Source organism: Pseudophryne corroboree, chromosome 6 (assembly GCF_028390025.1).
Source record: "Pseudophryne corroboree isolate aPseCor3 chromosome 6, aPseCor3.hap2, whole genome shotgun sequence".
Taxonomy (NCBI): Eukaryota; Metazoa; Chordata; class Amphibia; order Anura; family Myobatrachidae; genus Pseudophryne; species Pseudophryne corroboree.
The window spans coordinates 353,145,573-353,162,857 of NC_086449.1; the positions used below are offsets into that span (position 1 = coordinate 353,145,573).

The 17,285-nt window shown below is 46.5% G+C and overlaps 1 protein-coding gene across 3 annotated transcripts in view; it reads left to right on the forward strand.

Annotated features, from left to right (window-relative positions):
• The window catches only part of SCAPER (S-phase cyclin A associated protein in the ER), a 725,664-nt gene that overhangs the window by 613,022 nt on the left and 95,357 nt on the right, over positions 1-17,285 (forward strand). For all 3 annotated transcript variants that reach the window (XM_063926586.1, XM_063926587.1, XM_063926588.1), the window contains exons 27-28: positions 1,307-1,541; positions 2,163-2,312. In XM_063926586.1, the coding sequence (XP_063782656.1) occupies positions 1,307-1,541; positions 2,163-2,312 (385 nt within the window). The remainder of the gene's footprint in view (positions 1-1,306; positions 1,542-2,162; positions 2,313-17,285) is intronic.

Genomic DNA, 17,285 nt, shown 5'->3' on the forward strand with positions numbered 1-17,285 from the left:
GGAGACATCGGGACCTCCTAAGTATACTATCAGCCCTAAATGTAAACATCGCTCCACTAACCCAACTAAAAATATTTTGGTTGTTGGGAGTATTTTGGTTGTGTGGTTGCACTCTCTTCATACCATCAACCCATGTGGTAATGTTTGCAGAGAAATATATCAGATGCTGTGCTAGTCAGACAGAGCAGCCAGATAAAAAGAAACCAATGTCTATGTAATAGTTGTGCATTACTGAAGGTTATTTTATAATAAAAAGAAAATTACAGTGATGGAAAGATTTACCCTGACGACTCCTATGCAACCTCTTGTGTTACTGTTAATGCATTGTTGAAAGACTACAATTGTTTGCAGGTTAATTGTTTGGTTCCATAAAATAAAGGGGGGTACACATGGAGAGATCCCTGCTTAAATTCTAAGAAATCTGACTAGATTGCTTAGAAATTAAGCACGGATCTCTCCGTGTGTAGGGTGACAGAGATGCGCGGTCCCCGCGTGTCACTATCGCCGGCTCTAGATTCGGCATGCATGCGTGCCAAATCTAGTGGGATCGCTCATTTCACCGCTGGGTGAAATGAGCGGTACCCACCTCCTCGCTCAACACACATCGCGCTGTGTGCTGAGCGGGGGGAGAGATGTGTGCTGAGCGGTCTGTGCTAGATCACTCAGCACACATCTCTCCCCGTGTGTACAGAGCTTAAGTCTGTCTCCACTCGTAATTGCTTGATGTTCAGTGATGTTCATGTTTGGTAAACAAAATGTGCGCCCATTGCTAATCAGCCATAACACTGCCCTCATCACTGATGATACACTCCAAGCCCTAAAGCTGGGTACACACACTAGGCAGTATTTGTTCTGATCCTGCAGATCGGACTGACATATTGTGCACATCGGCCAGTGTGTTTGGACTATTGCGCACTCCCGCTGGTCGCTCATCACGTCTTCTAATCTGCATGCACTGCAGGCAGATCTCAAGATATCTTTACCGACACTATGCTACTGGATGTGGCCACTGAACGATATTATTCAGTGTGTATGGCTGACTGGCACATTGTTCTGTTGGTCATGACATTGGCCACGATCTGGGATCTTCTAGTGTGTACCCAGCTTTAGTACTGCACTCCCAGTCCATGGTCTATTTCTCTGATGCCTTTAGTTTTTTTGTCATCTACCTGTCATGACTATTTTCCAGCTTAACCTATGCAAATGTATATATATATTAAGTTAGCTCCTTGTTAAATGTTCCCTAGTTCATTAATACTTTTGCATAAATGTCAAATAATGTTTTTTTTATTCTGTTTTGATCTAGTTCCCGGGACTTATTTGAAAGCTCTCCGGATCCCACAGGTCTGTCAGGTGCCCTCCAGAACGCCGATCTTGTGGGTGTTCTGCATATGTTGTATTGTGCACTGTTCCACAATTCCTCCTCCGACCCCAGTGTTTCTAGCTCTAAAGAAACCTATGAGCAGAATACTATCCAAGTGGCAATTCACAGTTTGCGGTTTCTGAACAGCTTTGCTACACTTCATCTACAGTCGTTCCAGGTAACTATTTAATAGTGACTCGTAACTAAAACTACCATGAAAGCCGCAGATATTTTCAAAAATATTCACATTGTATAAACTAGAAATAATTATTCTAAAATGTAATTATAATATGACTCTTTTTCATTTACTTTTTTTGTTGGACTTTGTATCAAACATGTCTCATGAAAATAGTCTACTTATTAGATAAAGAGTTAAAAATAATTCTATACATTGTCTTTCTACAAGCTAGCATTATCTATAACTGCGTATAACAGTACTGTACATGTGGTAGGAGTTGTACAGCCCTTGGCTAGTTGCCAGCCATAGCAAAACTGTCTTCGCAGCCTTCCTATCTATCCCATGTCCACAGCCTGGTTACAGCACATGCCGAGCATCAGATACCCGCATTAGGACTGTGATCACCTGGTAGTGGTTGCCCTCAGCGCTTCTCTACCTGGACTAGGAGGAGGGTGATAAAAAATGTAATATTAATGTAGGACAAAATCTATTTTAAGGTACTTGCAGAGGATAACCAAAGCCCTGTGCTTGTACAATAAATACATAAACATTCATTTATTTCCTGAAGCTGTGTCAGACTCTGATTGTTTTTATAATGTGTCCCTCTTTGTTTCCGGCCAGGCTGTCACAGGTGCAGAGGGTATGTCTCTTGCCTTCCGACATGTTATTAGTTGCCTGATTTGGTTCTGCACACAATACACCTGTGAGGATCTTCTTCATGAAATCATTGTGTGTGTTGGATACTTCACAGTGAATCACCCCGACAATCAGGTGAGTGATATGTTACATTACATTAGACTGGCCTACCTAATATCACATTCATCATATTAATTGATAAGAAAGAGGTAATGTGTCAGATTCCCCGTTTCTGGAGGCTGAGGCAGTGGCGTCACAAGGGGGGTGCAGAGGATGTGGCCCGCACCCAGGTGTCACCCCTCAATATGGTGACACCAAAAAGAGCCGCACACCCACACTCCCATCCTATCCACTGAGTTGACAGATACGTTCCCCTGCATTAAGCACCGCACCCCCGCCGACTTAACGAGCCAGACTCACAAACCAGCCTGCCTGTACACCCCCACCGCCGGGTTCTCTCAGGATGCAGGGCGCTGGACGTCGGTCATTCCTTGTGACAACCGCCAGCGTGTACACCGCCGCCAGGTCCTCTCAGGATGCCGGGCACTGGTACCGCATGCCATTCTGGGAGGGAAAAATGGGGGGAGACAGTGCTGCTGTGCTGCGTCACCAGAGGGAGAACCTGTCCTGCATCATTTTACTTCCCTGGCTGGCTGTCAGCTATTTCAGCTGCAAGTTAAGGTGAGGGACGGTGTATAGAAAGTTAGATCCTTAGTTAGTATTTAGAGCTTAACATAAAACTGCACTGTGACTGTCACATATTTCATACATATTTCTTTCCTGAACTAAAAGATTATCGTATTAAACAATTGTAATTGAATACCCGCGTAAGAATCTTATTAAGCTTCAGTTGCACTTTTGCTAAAATAGCAAAACTACAACTGCTATCTCTCGTGTGCTGAGGGCCGTCCAGCACAGTGCAAGTCCGCCCAGCATGCTAATGGTGGCCAGCAATGAGATCACAATACAATTACATCGCTAATTTAGGGTAGCCCCTGCTTCCGCAGCCTGGCTGCGAAGGCAGTCAGCCTGCCGCCCTGTTTCCAGTTGCAGCAGCCACATGTGACGTCACTCGGCGGTCCCAAATCTGCCTCTGTTTCCAACGGCACGCCTCCGCAATGCTGAGTCAACGACCCCGCAATGCCGTGTCACCGTTCTGTGAACGCCTCTGCCAGTCAATCAGGCAGAGGCGTTCGCATAAGTGAGCAGGCAATGCCTAGAATTACGGTCCCAACACACCTGCATTTATCTAGCCTCCCCCAAACACTGACTAGCTGTCGCTCACCTTGTGAAGAAATCGTCTGTGTGTCAGCAGTCGCTATTCAGTTGCTGCATGTGCGGATTTGGCGTATGTGCTTTGGCAGAAAATCACTCCACTGTGTCAGAAATTAACATTGTGTCTACCTATGAATCAGGCCCTGTGTTAGGAGATACTTTCCATAGAGTGAATTTTACCTAAAATATGTGGGAATAATGTATATGGCTTTTTCACATGTTATTACTATAGATACAATAGATCAAATCTTAGGCTGTGCATATGATAATTGTAATGAAAAGGTATAATGTTAATTTTGCTAGCTGTTTATGTCACTACTATTGCCATTGCATTCAGTGACATACAGGAATTATGGGCCTAATTCAGACCTGATTGCTGTGCTGCAAATTACACTGTCCTGCGATCAGATAGTCGCTGCCCAGGGGGAGTGAAAATTTGCCCCGTGCAAGTAGGCGAATGTATGTGTACGCTGTGCGAAAATTCCCCTTAGTCAGCGGACACCTGCAAAACCTTTGGCATCACACTCATTTTAGAATGTTTTTCCCAGTGTGTGCAGTCTGTGCGTAGCTCAATACTTACTCCTGCAGTGCAAAGAAATCTGTCTGATAGGGTCTGGAGCTGACGTCACAAACCCGTCCTGAAAACGCTTGGTCACGCTTTGCGTTTTTCCAGACACTCCCAGAAAATGGCCAGTTGACCACCCACAAATGTCCTCTTCCTGTCAATCACCTTGTGAACGCCTGTGCGATAGAAATTTTCGCACCATCCTTTTTGCTGTTTAGCAACACGCCTGCACATTGCGGTGCAAGAGCAGTAGTTCAATAATCGCCCGCTGTGCGAACAAAATGCACAGCAGGGATCAGGTCTGAATTGGGCCCTATGATTTACAAGTAAAACTAGTACAAAAACATTACTAAGGATTCTCTGTGGTGTGATACGGGAGGAGGTCCATGGGGGTGATACCATGAATTACCATACCGGGTGACACCAACCCTAGTGACGCCTCTGGCTGAGGTCAGTGTTGCACGATACAGTATTTCTATACTAATAAAGGAAATTACTCAGAATCAGAGCTCTGAAAAGTCCCTCTGCTATGTATTTTGATGTAATTGTTTATCTTAGTCATGCTTTAATATCATTTTTGAAGACTAGTAAAGCCAAATAATCTTTTCTTGATAACACTCTTTTTTGCTTCTGGATATTTCTGTTATTTTATTCAAGAAAGGCTCATCTGTTGCATTCTTTTTATTACTTTGTGTTAATTTTAACATCTTGATGCACTGCTTTGGAAACTCAAATGGTTAAGAAAGCGTGATTGATTAGATATGCCTGACAAGCTGCATCTTTTACTACAACAGGACTGGTTCTATCTACCCTCACATTAGGCTCACTGTTTTGTGTTTATTTTTATGGGCAGTGCTTGTTCACCATTATGAGGTCTAAGCCTTTGTAGATGAATATAATCAGTCATCTATTGACTAAGTCACAGGTTCTCAAACTCGGTCCTCAGGACCCCACACGGTTCATGTTTTGCAAGTCACCTGTAGTTTTTTAAAATGTGACAGTTGGTGATACACAGTGCACCTGCCAGGTGACATGGAAAACGTGAACCGTGTGGGGTCCTGAGGACCGAGTTTGAGAACCACTGGACTAAGTCTACTGAATAAGTAGTCTATTGTTTTTGGTTGTTATACTGTTATTTTTCTAGTCTTTTTAATGTTAATGCTGTTGCAGTGCATTCAATGACATTTGTGTTAAAAGGAGCACTCCTACTATACTTAGAGGAACCATAGGAGCTGCATTCTGAAACAGTGGTAGGAGCTGTGAAGAAGAAGACCAAATCTCTCCAACAAACACAACAGCAGGATGGAACCTTGGACCGCTGAGTTTGGGGTATATGTGACAAGGGAAGAATGTGGGGGTCATATAGGACAACGACAGGAGAATGAGGAGGAAATATGCTCCTCCTCCATTATCCTCTTGTCACACGTGACATCTCCCTCCCTCCCATTTCTATATTTGTGTGACAAATTGCTAGGAGAGTGTGACCCATAATTGCTAGAGGTGTGAGAGCAGCAGGTCTATATGAGCCTTGAGTACATGTAAAGCATGCATTATGTGGTTGCCCACACCTGCCCTTGCGTGGCATGATGCATAATTTATGTTTGACATGTAGTAGAGATTCAGAAAAGTGGGTCATGGTGTTCATACAGTTCATTGCCCAATATCATCCTAACTCACCACCCACCGAGAACACCATTAAGAGATCATATTGCTTTTTAAGTGTTACAAAATTCATCATAGGAAGCAATAAATACAACAACAGAATGAAACAATTACAAATTCTGAGCACACAAACACACACAATAAATGAAATGATGCCCATACAATGCCAAACAGCATCTCCAGACTGAGGAAGACTGAGATTTCCTGGCCTCTTGTGTGACCCCATGGAATAGGCAGCCCGTCGATGGTGTCACTTGTCATCAGATGCTGCAGCCTAGGACTCAGCTTGGATCACTTATGCAAGCAGGAGGTTTCTACTTATATCAGATGCCTCGTGTTGCATTAACATATTAGTGCTATTGGTCATGCTTTCATGTGTAGCAGCAGTGATAGCACCTCCGTCCACATCTAAATCAGACCCATAGCTTACAGGAGTAATGATTAATTGGCTACACTTCTATCACACAATACTCGTGCCGTTGTTTGGAAGATTACATAGTGCGTAAGCTCTGTATCATGCGTTGCGGGATTTAGTGACATTGGAATGACCGTCACATAATTTGTTACATCGTATAGTGTGTGCCCAGCTTTTGAGCGCCACTGCTAATAGCTTCCATGCAGCAGACACTGCTTCTACGCTGTACCTAAACCACTTGTTGACTTTGGGCAAATATTAGTCCCCAAAATCCATCTGTTTATAAAAAAGGAATAGGCCTATTACAAATTAAAACATCTGGGATAATGCAACCAATAAATGAACAGATATCAACCAGTCATTGAACGCAATGGAAAATGGTGTTCAATTACTGGCTACATTCAATATTATGTTTTTTAGTTATTTTTATTCCAATTAGTATAAATAAACCTAAATTAACCTTGATTTTTAGGAACAACCATCAATAATCTGTAAAAACCCAATAAATGAACCCCCAAAAAAATTATGACGTCATCCAGTAAATAAACACCCCCCTCTTACTTTATCCAAGATAATCCACATAGTATTTCTCTGACGTCCTAGTGGATGCTGGGAACTCCGAAAGGACCATGGGGAATAGCGGCTCCGCAGGAGACTGGGCACAAAAGTAAAAGCTTTAGGACTAGCTGGTGTGCACTGGCTCCTCCCCCTATGACCCTCCTCCAAGCCTCAGTTAGATTTTTGTGCCCGAACGAGAAGGGTGCAATCTAGGTGGCTCTCCTGAGCTGCTTAGAGTAAAAGTTTAAATTAGGTTTTTTATTTTCAGTGAGTCCTGCTGGCAACAGGCTCACTGCATCGAGGGACTAAGGGGAGAAGAAGCGAACTCACCTGCGTGCAGAGTGGATTGGGCTTCTTAGGCTACTGGACATTAGCTCCAGAGGGACGATCAGGGTCCCAGAGCCGCGCCGCCATCCCCCTTACAGAGCCAGAAGAGCAGAAGAGGTCCGGAAAATCGGCGGCAGAAGACGTCCTGTCTTCAATAAGGTAGCGCACAGTACCGCAGCTGTGCGCCATTGCTCTCAGCACACTTCACACTCCGGTCACTGAGGGTGCAGGGCGCTGGGGGGGGGCGCCCTGAGACGCAATAAAAATACCTTAGATGGCAAAAAATACATCACATATAGCTCCTGGGCTATATGGATGCATTTAACCCCTGCCAGAATACATAGAAAAACGGGAGATAAGGCCGCCGATAAGGGGGCGGAGCCTATCTCCTCAGCACACTGGCGCCATTTTCCCTCACAGCTCCGTTGGAGGGAAGCTCCCTGGCTCTCCCCTGCAGTCACTACACTACAGAAAAAGTTAAAAAAGAGAGGGGGGGCACTAATTACGCGCAGTATTAAAGATACAGCAGCTATAAGGGGAAAAACACTTATATAAGGTTATCCCTGTATATATATAGCGCTCTGGTGTGTGCTGGCAAACTCTCCCTCTGTCTCCCCAAAGGGCTAGTGGGGTCCTGTCCTCTATCAGAGCATTCCCTGTGTGTGTGCTGTATGTCGGTACGTTTGTGTCGACATGTATGAGGAGAAAAATGATGTGGAGACGGAGCAGATTGCCTGTAATAGTGATGTCACCCCCTAGGGGGTCGACACCTGAGTGGATGAACTGTTGGAAGGAATTACGTGACAGTGTCAGCTCTGTATAAAAGACAGTGGTTGACATGAGACAGCCGGCTACTCAGCTTGTGCCTGTCCAGACGTCTCATAGGCCGTCAGGGGCTCTAAAGCGCCCGTTACCTCAGATGGCAGATATAGACGCCGACACGGATACTGACTCCAGTGTCGATGGTGAAGAGACAAATGTGACTTCCAGTAGGGCCACACGTTACATGATTGAGGCAATGAAAAATGTTTTACACATTTCTGATAATACGAGTACCACCAAAAAGGGGTATTATGTTCGGTGAGGAAAAACTACCTGTAGTTTTCCTGAATCTGAGAAATTAAATGAGGTGTGTGATGATGCGTGGGTTTCCCCCGATAACAACTGATAATTTCTAAAATGTTATTGGCATTATATCCTTTCCCGCCAGAGGTTAGGGTGCGTTGGGAAACACCCCCTAGGGTGGATAAAGCGCTCACACGCTTGTAAGGGCTCTACCCTCTCCTGAGATGGCCGCCCTTAAGGATCCTGCTGATAGAAAGCAGGAGGGTATCCTAAAATGTATTTACACACATACTGGTGTTATACTGCGACCAGCAATCGCCTCAGCCTGGATGTGCAGTGCTGGGTTGGCGTGGTCGGATTCCCTGACTGAAAATATTGATACCCTAGATAGGGACAGTATATTTTTGCCTATAGAGCATTTAAAAGATGCATTTCTATATATGCGTGATGCACAGCGGAATATTTGCCGACTGGCATCAAGTCTAAGTGCGTTGTCCATTTCTACCAGTAGAGGGTTATGGACACGACAGTGGTCAGGTGATGCGGATTTCAAACGGCATTTGGAAGTATTGCCTTATTAAGGGGAGGAGTTATTTGGGGTCGGTCTTTCAGACCTGGTGGCCACGGCAACAGCTGGGAAATCCACGTTTGTACCCCAGGTCGCCTCTCAACATGAGAAGACGCCGTATTATCAGGCGCAGTCTTTTCGTGGACAAGCGGGCAAAAGGTTCCTCATTTCTGCCCCGTGACAGAGGGAGAGGAAAAAGGCTGCAGAAATCAGCCAGTTCCCAGGAACAGAAACCCTCTCCCGCCTCTGCCAAGCCCTCAGTATGACGCTGGGGCTTTACAAGCAGAATCAGGCACGGTGGGGGGCCCGTCTCAATGAATTTCAGCGCGCAGTGGGCTCACTCGCAAGTAGACCCCTGGATCCTTCAGGTGATATCTCAGGGGTACAAATTGGAATTCGAGACGTCTCCCCCTCGCCGTTTCCTAAAGTCGGCTTTACCGATGTCTCCTTCTGACAGGGAGACAGTTTTGGAAGCCATTCACAAGCTGTATTCCCAGCAGGTGATAATCAAGGTACCCCTCCTGCAACAGGGAACGGGGTATTATTCCACACTGTTGTGGTACCGAAGCCGGACGGCTCGGTGAGACCGATTCTAAATCTAAAATCTTTGAACACTTACATACAGAGGTTCAAATTCAAGATTGAGTCACTCAGAGCAGTGATTGCGAACCTGGAAGAAGGGGACTACATGATGTCTCGGGACATTAAGGATGCTTACCTTCATGTCCAAATTTACCCTTCTCACCAAGGGTACCTCAGGTTTATGGTACAGAACTGTCACTATCAGTTCAGACGCTGCCGTATGGATGGTCCACGGCACCCCGGGTCTTTACCAAGGTAATGGCCGAAATGATGATATTCCTTCGAAGGAAGGGAATTTTAGTTATCCCTTACTTGGACGATTCCCTGATAAGGGTAAGATCCAGGGAACAGTTGGAGGTCGGTGTAGCACTATCTCAGGTAGTGTTGCGGCAGCACGATTGGATTCTCAATATTCCAAAATCGCAGCTGGTTCCGACGACTCGTCTTCTGTTCCTAGGGATGATCCTGGACACAGTCCAGAAAAAGGTGTTTCTCCCGGAGGAGAAAGCCAGGGAGTTATCCGAGCTAGTCAGGACCCTCCTAAAACCGAGCCAAGTCTCAGTGCATCAAGGCACAAGGGTTCTGGGTAAAATGGTGGCTTCCTACGAAGCAATCCCATTCGGCAGATTCCACGCAAGAACTTTCCAGTGGGACCTGCTGGACAAATAGTCCGGGTCGCATCTTCAGATGCATCAGCGGATAACCCTGTCACCAAGAACAAGGGTGTCCCTCCTGTGGTGGTTGCAGAGTGCTCATCTTCTAGAGGGCCGCAGATTCGGCATTCAGGACTGGGTCCTGGTGACCACGGATGCCAGCCTGCGAGGCTGGGGAGCAGTCACACAGGGAAGGAATTTCCAGGGCTTATGGTCAAGCCTGGAGACATCACTTCACATAAATATCCTGAAGCTAAGGGCCATTTACAATGCTCTAAGCTTAGCAAGACCTCTGCTTCAAGGTCAGCCGGTGTTGATCCAGTCGGACAACATCACGGCAGTCACCCACGTAAACAGACAGGGTGGCACAAGAAGCAGGAGGGCAATGGCAGAAGCTGCAAGGATTCTTCGCTGGGCGGAAAATCATGTGATAGCACTGTCAGCAATTCCGGGAGTGGACAACCGGGAAGCAGACTTCCTCAGCAGACACGACCTCCACCCGGGAGAGTGGGGACTTCACCCAGAAGTCTTCCACATGATTACAAACCGTTGGGAAAAACTCGACAGGTATTGCGCCAGGTCAAGGGACCCTCAGGCAATAGCTGTAGACGCTCTGGTAACACCGTGGATGTACCAGTCAGTGTATGTGTTCCCTCATCTGCCTCTCATACCCAAGGTACTGAGATTGATAAGATGGAGAGGAGTAAGCACTATATTCGTGGCTCCGGATTGGCCAAGAAGGACTTGGTAACCGGAACTTCAAAAGATGCTCACGGAGGATCCGTGGCCTCTACCTCTAAGAAGGGACCTGCTTCAGCAAGGACCCTGTCTGTTCCAAGACTTACCGCGACTGCGTTTGACGGCATGGCGGTTGAACGCCGGATCCTGAAGGAAAAAAGGCATTCCGGATGAAGTCATCCCTATCCTGATCAAAGCCAGGAAGGATGTAACCGCAAAACATTATCACCGCATTTGGCGAAAATATGTTGCGTGGTGCGAGGCCAGTAAGGCCCGACGGAGGAAATTCAACTGGGTCGATTCCTACATTTCCTGCAAACAGGAGTGTCTATGGGCCTGAAATTGGGGTCCATTAAGGTTCAAATTTCGGCCCTGTCAATTTTCTTCCAAAAAGAACTAGCTTCAGTCCCTGAAGTTCAGATGTTGTAAAAGGGGTACTGCATATACAGCCTCCTTTTGTGCCTCCAGTGGCACCTTGGGATCTCAATGTAGTTTTTGGGTTCCAAAAGGTCACATTGGTTTGAACCACTTAAATCTGTGGAGTTAAAATATCTCACATGGAAAGTGGTCATGCTGTTGGCCCTGGCCTGGGCCAGGCGCGTGTCAGAATTGGCGGCTTTATCCTGTAAAAGCCCTTATCTGATTTTCCATTCGGACAGGGCGGAATTGAGGACTCGTCCTCAGTTTCTCCCTAAGGTGGTTTCAGCGTTTCACCTGAACCAACCTATTGTGGTGCCTGCGGCTACTAGGGACTTGGAGGACTCCAAGTTGCTAGACGTTGTCAGGGCCCTGAAAATATATGTTTCCAGGACGGCTGGAGTCAGAAAATCTGACTCGCTGTTTATCCTGTATGCACCCAACAAGCTGGGTGCTCCTGCTTCTAAGCAGACTATTGCTCGTTGGATCTGTAGTACAATTCAGCTTGCACATTCTGTGGCAGGCCTGCCACAGCCAAAAATCTGTAAATGCCCACTCCACAAGGAAGATGGGCTCATCTTGGGCGGCTGCCCGAGGGGTCTCGGCTTTACAACTTTGCCGAGCAGCTACTTGGTCAGGAGCAAATACGTTTGTAAAATTCTACAAAATTGATACCCTGGCTGAGGAGGACCTGGAGTTCTCTCATTTGGTGCTGCAGAGTCATCCGCACTCTCCCGCCCGTTTGGGAGCTTTGGTATAATCCCCATGGTCCTTTCGGAGTTCCCAGCATCCACTAGGACGTCAGAGAAAATAAGAATTTACTTACCGATAATTCTATTTCTCATAGTCCGTAGTGGATGCTGGGCGCCCATCCCAAGTGCGGATTGTCTGCAATACTTGTACATAGTTACAAAAATCGGGTTATTATTGTTGTGAGCCATCTTTTCAGAGGCTCCTCTGTTATCATGCTGTTAACTGGGTTCAGATCACAGGTTGTACGGTGTGATTGGTGTGGCTGGTATGAGTCTTACCCGGGATTCAAAATCCTTCCTTATTGTGTACGCTCGTCCGGGCACAGTATCCTAACTGAGGCTTGGAGGAGGGTCATAGGGGGAGGAGCCAGTGCACACCAGCTAGTCCTAAAGCTTTTACTTTTGTGCCCAGTCTCCTGCGGGGCCGCTATTCCCCATGGTCCTTTCGGAGTTCCCAGCATCCACTACGGACTATGAGAAATAGAATTATCGGTAAGTAAATTCTTATTTTCACCTCAGAGTATCAAATGTTAACCCTTTTAAAGCTTTTACCAATATGTATTGAGGTATAAACACTGTAAATTGTTATTTTATAACGTTTTAGTACAAATTAGGCAGTACAGTACCTTATTTTGACTCATTCAAACCAGAAACAAAATCCATTTGCAACCAAGTCATGTGAGATCAGGATCAAATCAGAATCTAACATAAGAAGGTTTCAAACATAGCATTAGATGCTTGTTATGATTATCTGAGAAAATTAAATTTTGATTTAATACTTTAAACCTGAAACTGCTCATTCACTGGTGGTGTTGATTCACTGGTTGATTCACCCTATAGTGTCACTCCTGAAGTGGTAGTTAAGTATGACTGAAGTGATGATTTTATTCATTCCACCAGGCACATATTTAGTTTTATCCACAAGCCCCAAAAGATAGGCACAGATGACTATTTTAACGTTATTTCCACAGGCTGCGAACTGGGTGTACAGTATGAAATAGGACTAAGTGGATAGGTCTTTATTAACAGTTTATTGTATAGCGCAGCATATTCCATTGTGCTTTACAATACAAACGAACTAAACTGTGTTATAACAGACAGACATAGAGGTAGGGTATCCGGACTCCAGGTCGACAGCACAAAGGTCGACACACCTTAGGTCGACGCCAATTGGTCGACACACCTTAGGTCGACATAGACAAAAGGTCGACAGGGACAAGGTCGACATGGAAAAAGGTCGACATGAGTTTTTCACTATTTTTTTCTTTTTTTGAACCTTTTCATACTTAACGATCCACGTGGACTATGATTGGAACGGTAAAGTGTGCCGAGCGGTAGCGGAGCGAAGGCACCATGCCCGAAGCATGGCGAGCGAAGCGAGCCATGCGAGGGGACGCGGTGCACTAATTGGGGTTCTTGGTCACTCTACGAAGAAAACGACACCCAAAAAACATAAAAAACTCATGTCGACCTTTTTCCATGTCGACCTTGTCCCTGTCGACCTTTTGTGCAGGTCGACCTTTTGTCCATGTCGACCTAAGGTGTGTCGACCAATTGGCGTCGACCTAAGGTGTGTCGACCTTTGTGCTGTCGACCTGGAGTCCCAGACCCAGAGGTAGTAAGACCCTGCTCGCAAGCTTACAATCTATAGGGAACTAGGCGTTGATACACAAGGATAGGTGCTACCTGTTGCATAATGGTGCGGCCAGATTGCAAAGGTTCTTAATGGACTGAATGATATGGTCACCCAGCAATGTTGGCCAAGTGTCAGGAGTATGTGAAAGTTAAGAAAGAGAAAATTTGTGAAGTTATGTGTGGACTGTATAGAAGGGATGTAATTAGATAGGAAAGCTTGTCAGCTGTTCTGAATCTGATAAGCTTGCCTGAAGAGATGCATTTTCAAGGAATGCTAGGAGGTTTGGAGGCTAGAGGACAGTCTTATTGTGGATTGGAGGGCATTCCACAGGGTGGATGCAGCCTGAAAAAAGTCCTGTAATCGGGAGTGGGAGTGAGCAATGTGTGTGGATAATACTCCTTTCAGACTGCCACTTATGAACACGGGTTATTGGCACATGAGCGCGCATAACCTGTGTTCAGGTGCGGTCTGAAAGGTGCAAGGGTTGAAATACCGGGACGAGTGACCCGGTATTTCAACCCTTGTCGCGAGCACGGTTGAACTCGTGTTCAATCCAGCTCACTGTGCGGTGTGAACGGGAGCTGGGTCAATGCGACCTGTTTTCCGTTCACTGTGTGTGCACGGGCGACGCGTGGAGATCACATGATCTCCAAGTGCCTTCCCCGTCTCGTCACTGCTGATGTCACCAACCCAGCAATATGCCGGGTTGCAGGCAGCGGGGCGCCTGAGGCGGGTTGCACACTGGGAGCTCCCGTGTTAGGCTCCCGTATGCGACCGGCCTCAGTCTGAAAGGGGTATTACAGACACAGATCTTATACAGAGCGGAGAGGTTTTGTTGGAAGATATTTTGAGATAAGCAAAGTGATGTACGTTGGTATAGTTTGGTTAATAGCCTTGTATGTAAGTAAAAGTATTTTAGATTGAATACGGTAGAAAACAGGTAACCAATGGCGGGACTGACAGAGCAGATCAGCGGACGATGAGTGGTTGGCAAGTATGATCAACATCGCAGCTGCTTTCAAAATGGATTTTAGTGGAGAAAATCTATATTTGGTCGTATTTGGGTAGATTTATTAGATGTATATAACATGATTTTGAGACAGATTGAATGTGGGGAACGAAGGACAGTTCATAGTCAAGAATGACACCTAGGCAGCTTGTAGGACAGGATTGTTGCATTATCAACAGTGATAGAGATGTAGGGTAAACAATATATGCTACTAATGAAGAAGCAACGTGGGTCTGCATTGTTTTTTGTTCTTTCTGTACATAACTCATAAAGACTTTGTGGATGAGGTTATTACATTATACTTTCTCTGACGTCCTAGTGGATGCTGGGACTTCGTAAGGACCATGGGGAATAGCGGCTCCCCAGGAGACAGGGCACAAGAATAAAAGCTTTAGGATCAGGTGGTGTGCACTGGCTCCTCCCCCTATGACCCTCCTCCAAGCCTCAGTTAGATTTTTGTGCCCGAACGAGAAGGGTGCAGGCTAGGTGGCTCTCCTGAGCTGCTTAGAATAAAAGTTTATTTTAGGTTTTTTATTTTCAGTGAGTCCTGCTGGCAACAGGCTCACTGCATCGTGGGACTAAGGGGAGAAGAAGCGAACTCACCTGCGTGCAGAGTGGATTGGGCTTCTTAGGCTACTGGACATTAGCTCCAGAGGGACGATCACAGGTTCAGCCTGGATGGGTCCCGGAGCCGCGCCGCCGGCCCCCTTACAGAGCCAGAAGAGCGAAGAGGTCCGGTGAAATCGGCGGCAGAAGACGGTCCCGTCTTCAACTAAGGTAGCGCACAGCACTGCAGCTGTGCGCCATTGCTCTCAGCACACTTCACACTCCGGTCACTGAGGGTGCAGGGCGCTGGGGGGGGAGCGCCCTGAGACGCAATATAACAGAAATACCTTAGGTTGGCAAAAAGAAATACATCACATATAGCTCCTGGGCTATATGGATGTATTTAACCCCTGCCATTTTTCCAGAAAAAAGCGGGAGATAAGGACGTCGTGAAGGGGCGGAGCCTATCTCCTCAGCACACAAGCGCCATTTTCCCTCACAGCTTCGCTGGAAGGACGGCTCCCTGACTCTCCCCTGCAGACCTGCTACAGAATCAGGGTAAAAAAGAGAAGGGGGGGCACTATTGGCAGCTAATAATAAAAACAGCAGCTATAAAAGGGAGTAACACTTATATAAGGTTATCCCTGTATATATATATAGCGCTTGGTGTGTGCTGGCAAACTCTCCCTCTGTCTCTCCAAAGGGCTGGTGGGGTCCTGTCCTCTATCAGAGCATTCCCGGTGTGTGTGCTGTGTGTCGGTACGTGTGTGTCGACATGTATGAGGAGGAAAATGATGTGGAGGCGGAGCAATTGCCTGGGTTAGTGATGTCACCTCCTAGGGAGTCGACACCTGACTGGATGATCGTATTTAAAGAATTACGTGACAATGTCAGCACTTTGCAAAAAACTGTTGACGACATGAGACAGCCGGCAAATCAATTAGTGCCTGTCCAGGCGTCTCAGACACCTAAAACGCCCGTTACCTCAGTGGGTCGACACAGACCCAGACACAGATACTGAGTCTAGTGTCGACGGTGAGGAGACAAACGTAATGTCCAGTAGGGCCACACGTTACATGATCACGGCAATGAAGGAGGCATTGAACATTTCTGACACTACAAGTACCACAAAGAAGGGTATTATGTGGGGTGTGAAAAAACTACCAATAGTTTTTCCTGAGTCAGATGAATTAAATGAGGTGTGTGATAAAGCGTAGGTTTCCCCCGACAAAAAAACTGCTAATTTCTAATAAATTATTGGCACTATACCCTTTTCCGCCAGAGGTTAGGGCGCGTTGGGAAACACCCCCTAGGGTAGATAAAGCGCTCACACGTTTATCTAAACAAGTAGCGTTACCGTCTCCTAATACGGCCACCCTCAAAGAACCAGCTGATAGAAGGCTGGAAAATATCCTAAAAAGTATATACACACATACTGGTGTTATACTGCGACCAGCTATCGCTTCAGCCTGGATGTGCAGTGCTGGAGTCGCGTGGTCGGATTCCCTGACTGAAAATATTGATACCCTGGACAGGGACAATATATTGTTAACTATAGAGCATTTGAAGGATGCATTACTATATATGCGTGATGCACAGAGGGATATTTGCACCCTGGCATCAAGAGTAAGTGCTATGTCCATTTCTGCCAGAAGAGCATTATGGACGCGACAGTGGTCAGGGGATGCGGATTCCAAACGACATATGGAAGTATTGCCGTATAAAGGGGAGGAGTTATTTGGGGCTGGTCTATCAGACCTGGTGGCCACGGCAACGGCTGGAAAGTCCACCTTTTTACCCCAGGTCACCTCACATCAGCAGAAAAAGACACCGTCTTTTCAAACTCATTTCTGCCCCGGGGCAGAGGAAGAGGAAAAAGACTGCACCATGCAGCCGCTTCCCAGGAGCAGAAGCCCTCCCCTGCTTCTGCCAAGGCTTCAGCATGACGCTGGGGCTTTACAAGCAGACTCAGAGACGGTGGGGGCCCGTCTCAAGAATTTCAACGCGCAGTGGGCTCACTCGCAAGTGGACCCCTGGATTCTACAGGTAGTATCGCAGGGGTACAAACTGGAATTCGAGGCGTTTCCCCCTCGCCGGTTCCTGAAGTCTGCTCTACCAAAGTCTCCCTCCGACAGGGAGGCAGTTTTGGAAGCCATTCACAAGCTGTATTCCCAGCAGGTGATAATCAAGGTACCCCTCCTACAACAAGGAAAGGGGTATTATTCCACGCTGTTGGTGGTACCGAAGCCGGACGGCTCGGTGAGACCAATTTTAAATCTGAAATCCTTGAACACTTACATAAAAAGGTTCAAATTCAAGATGGAGTCACTCAGAGCAGTG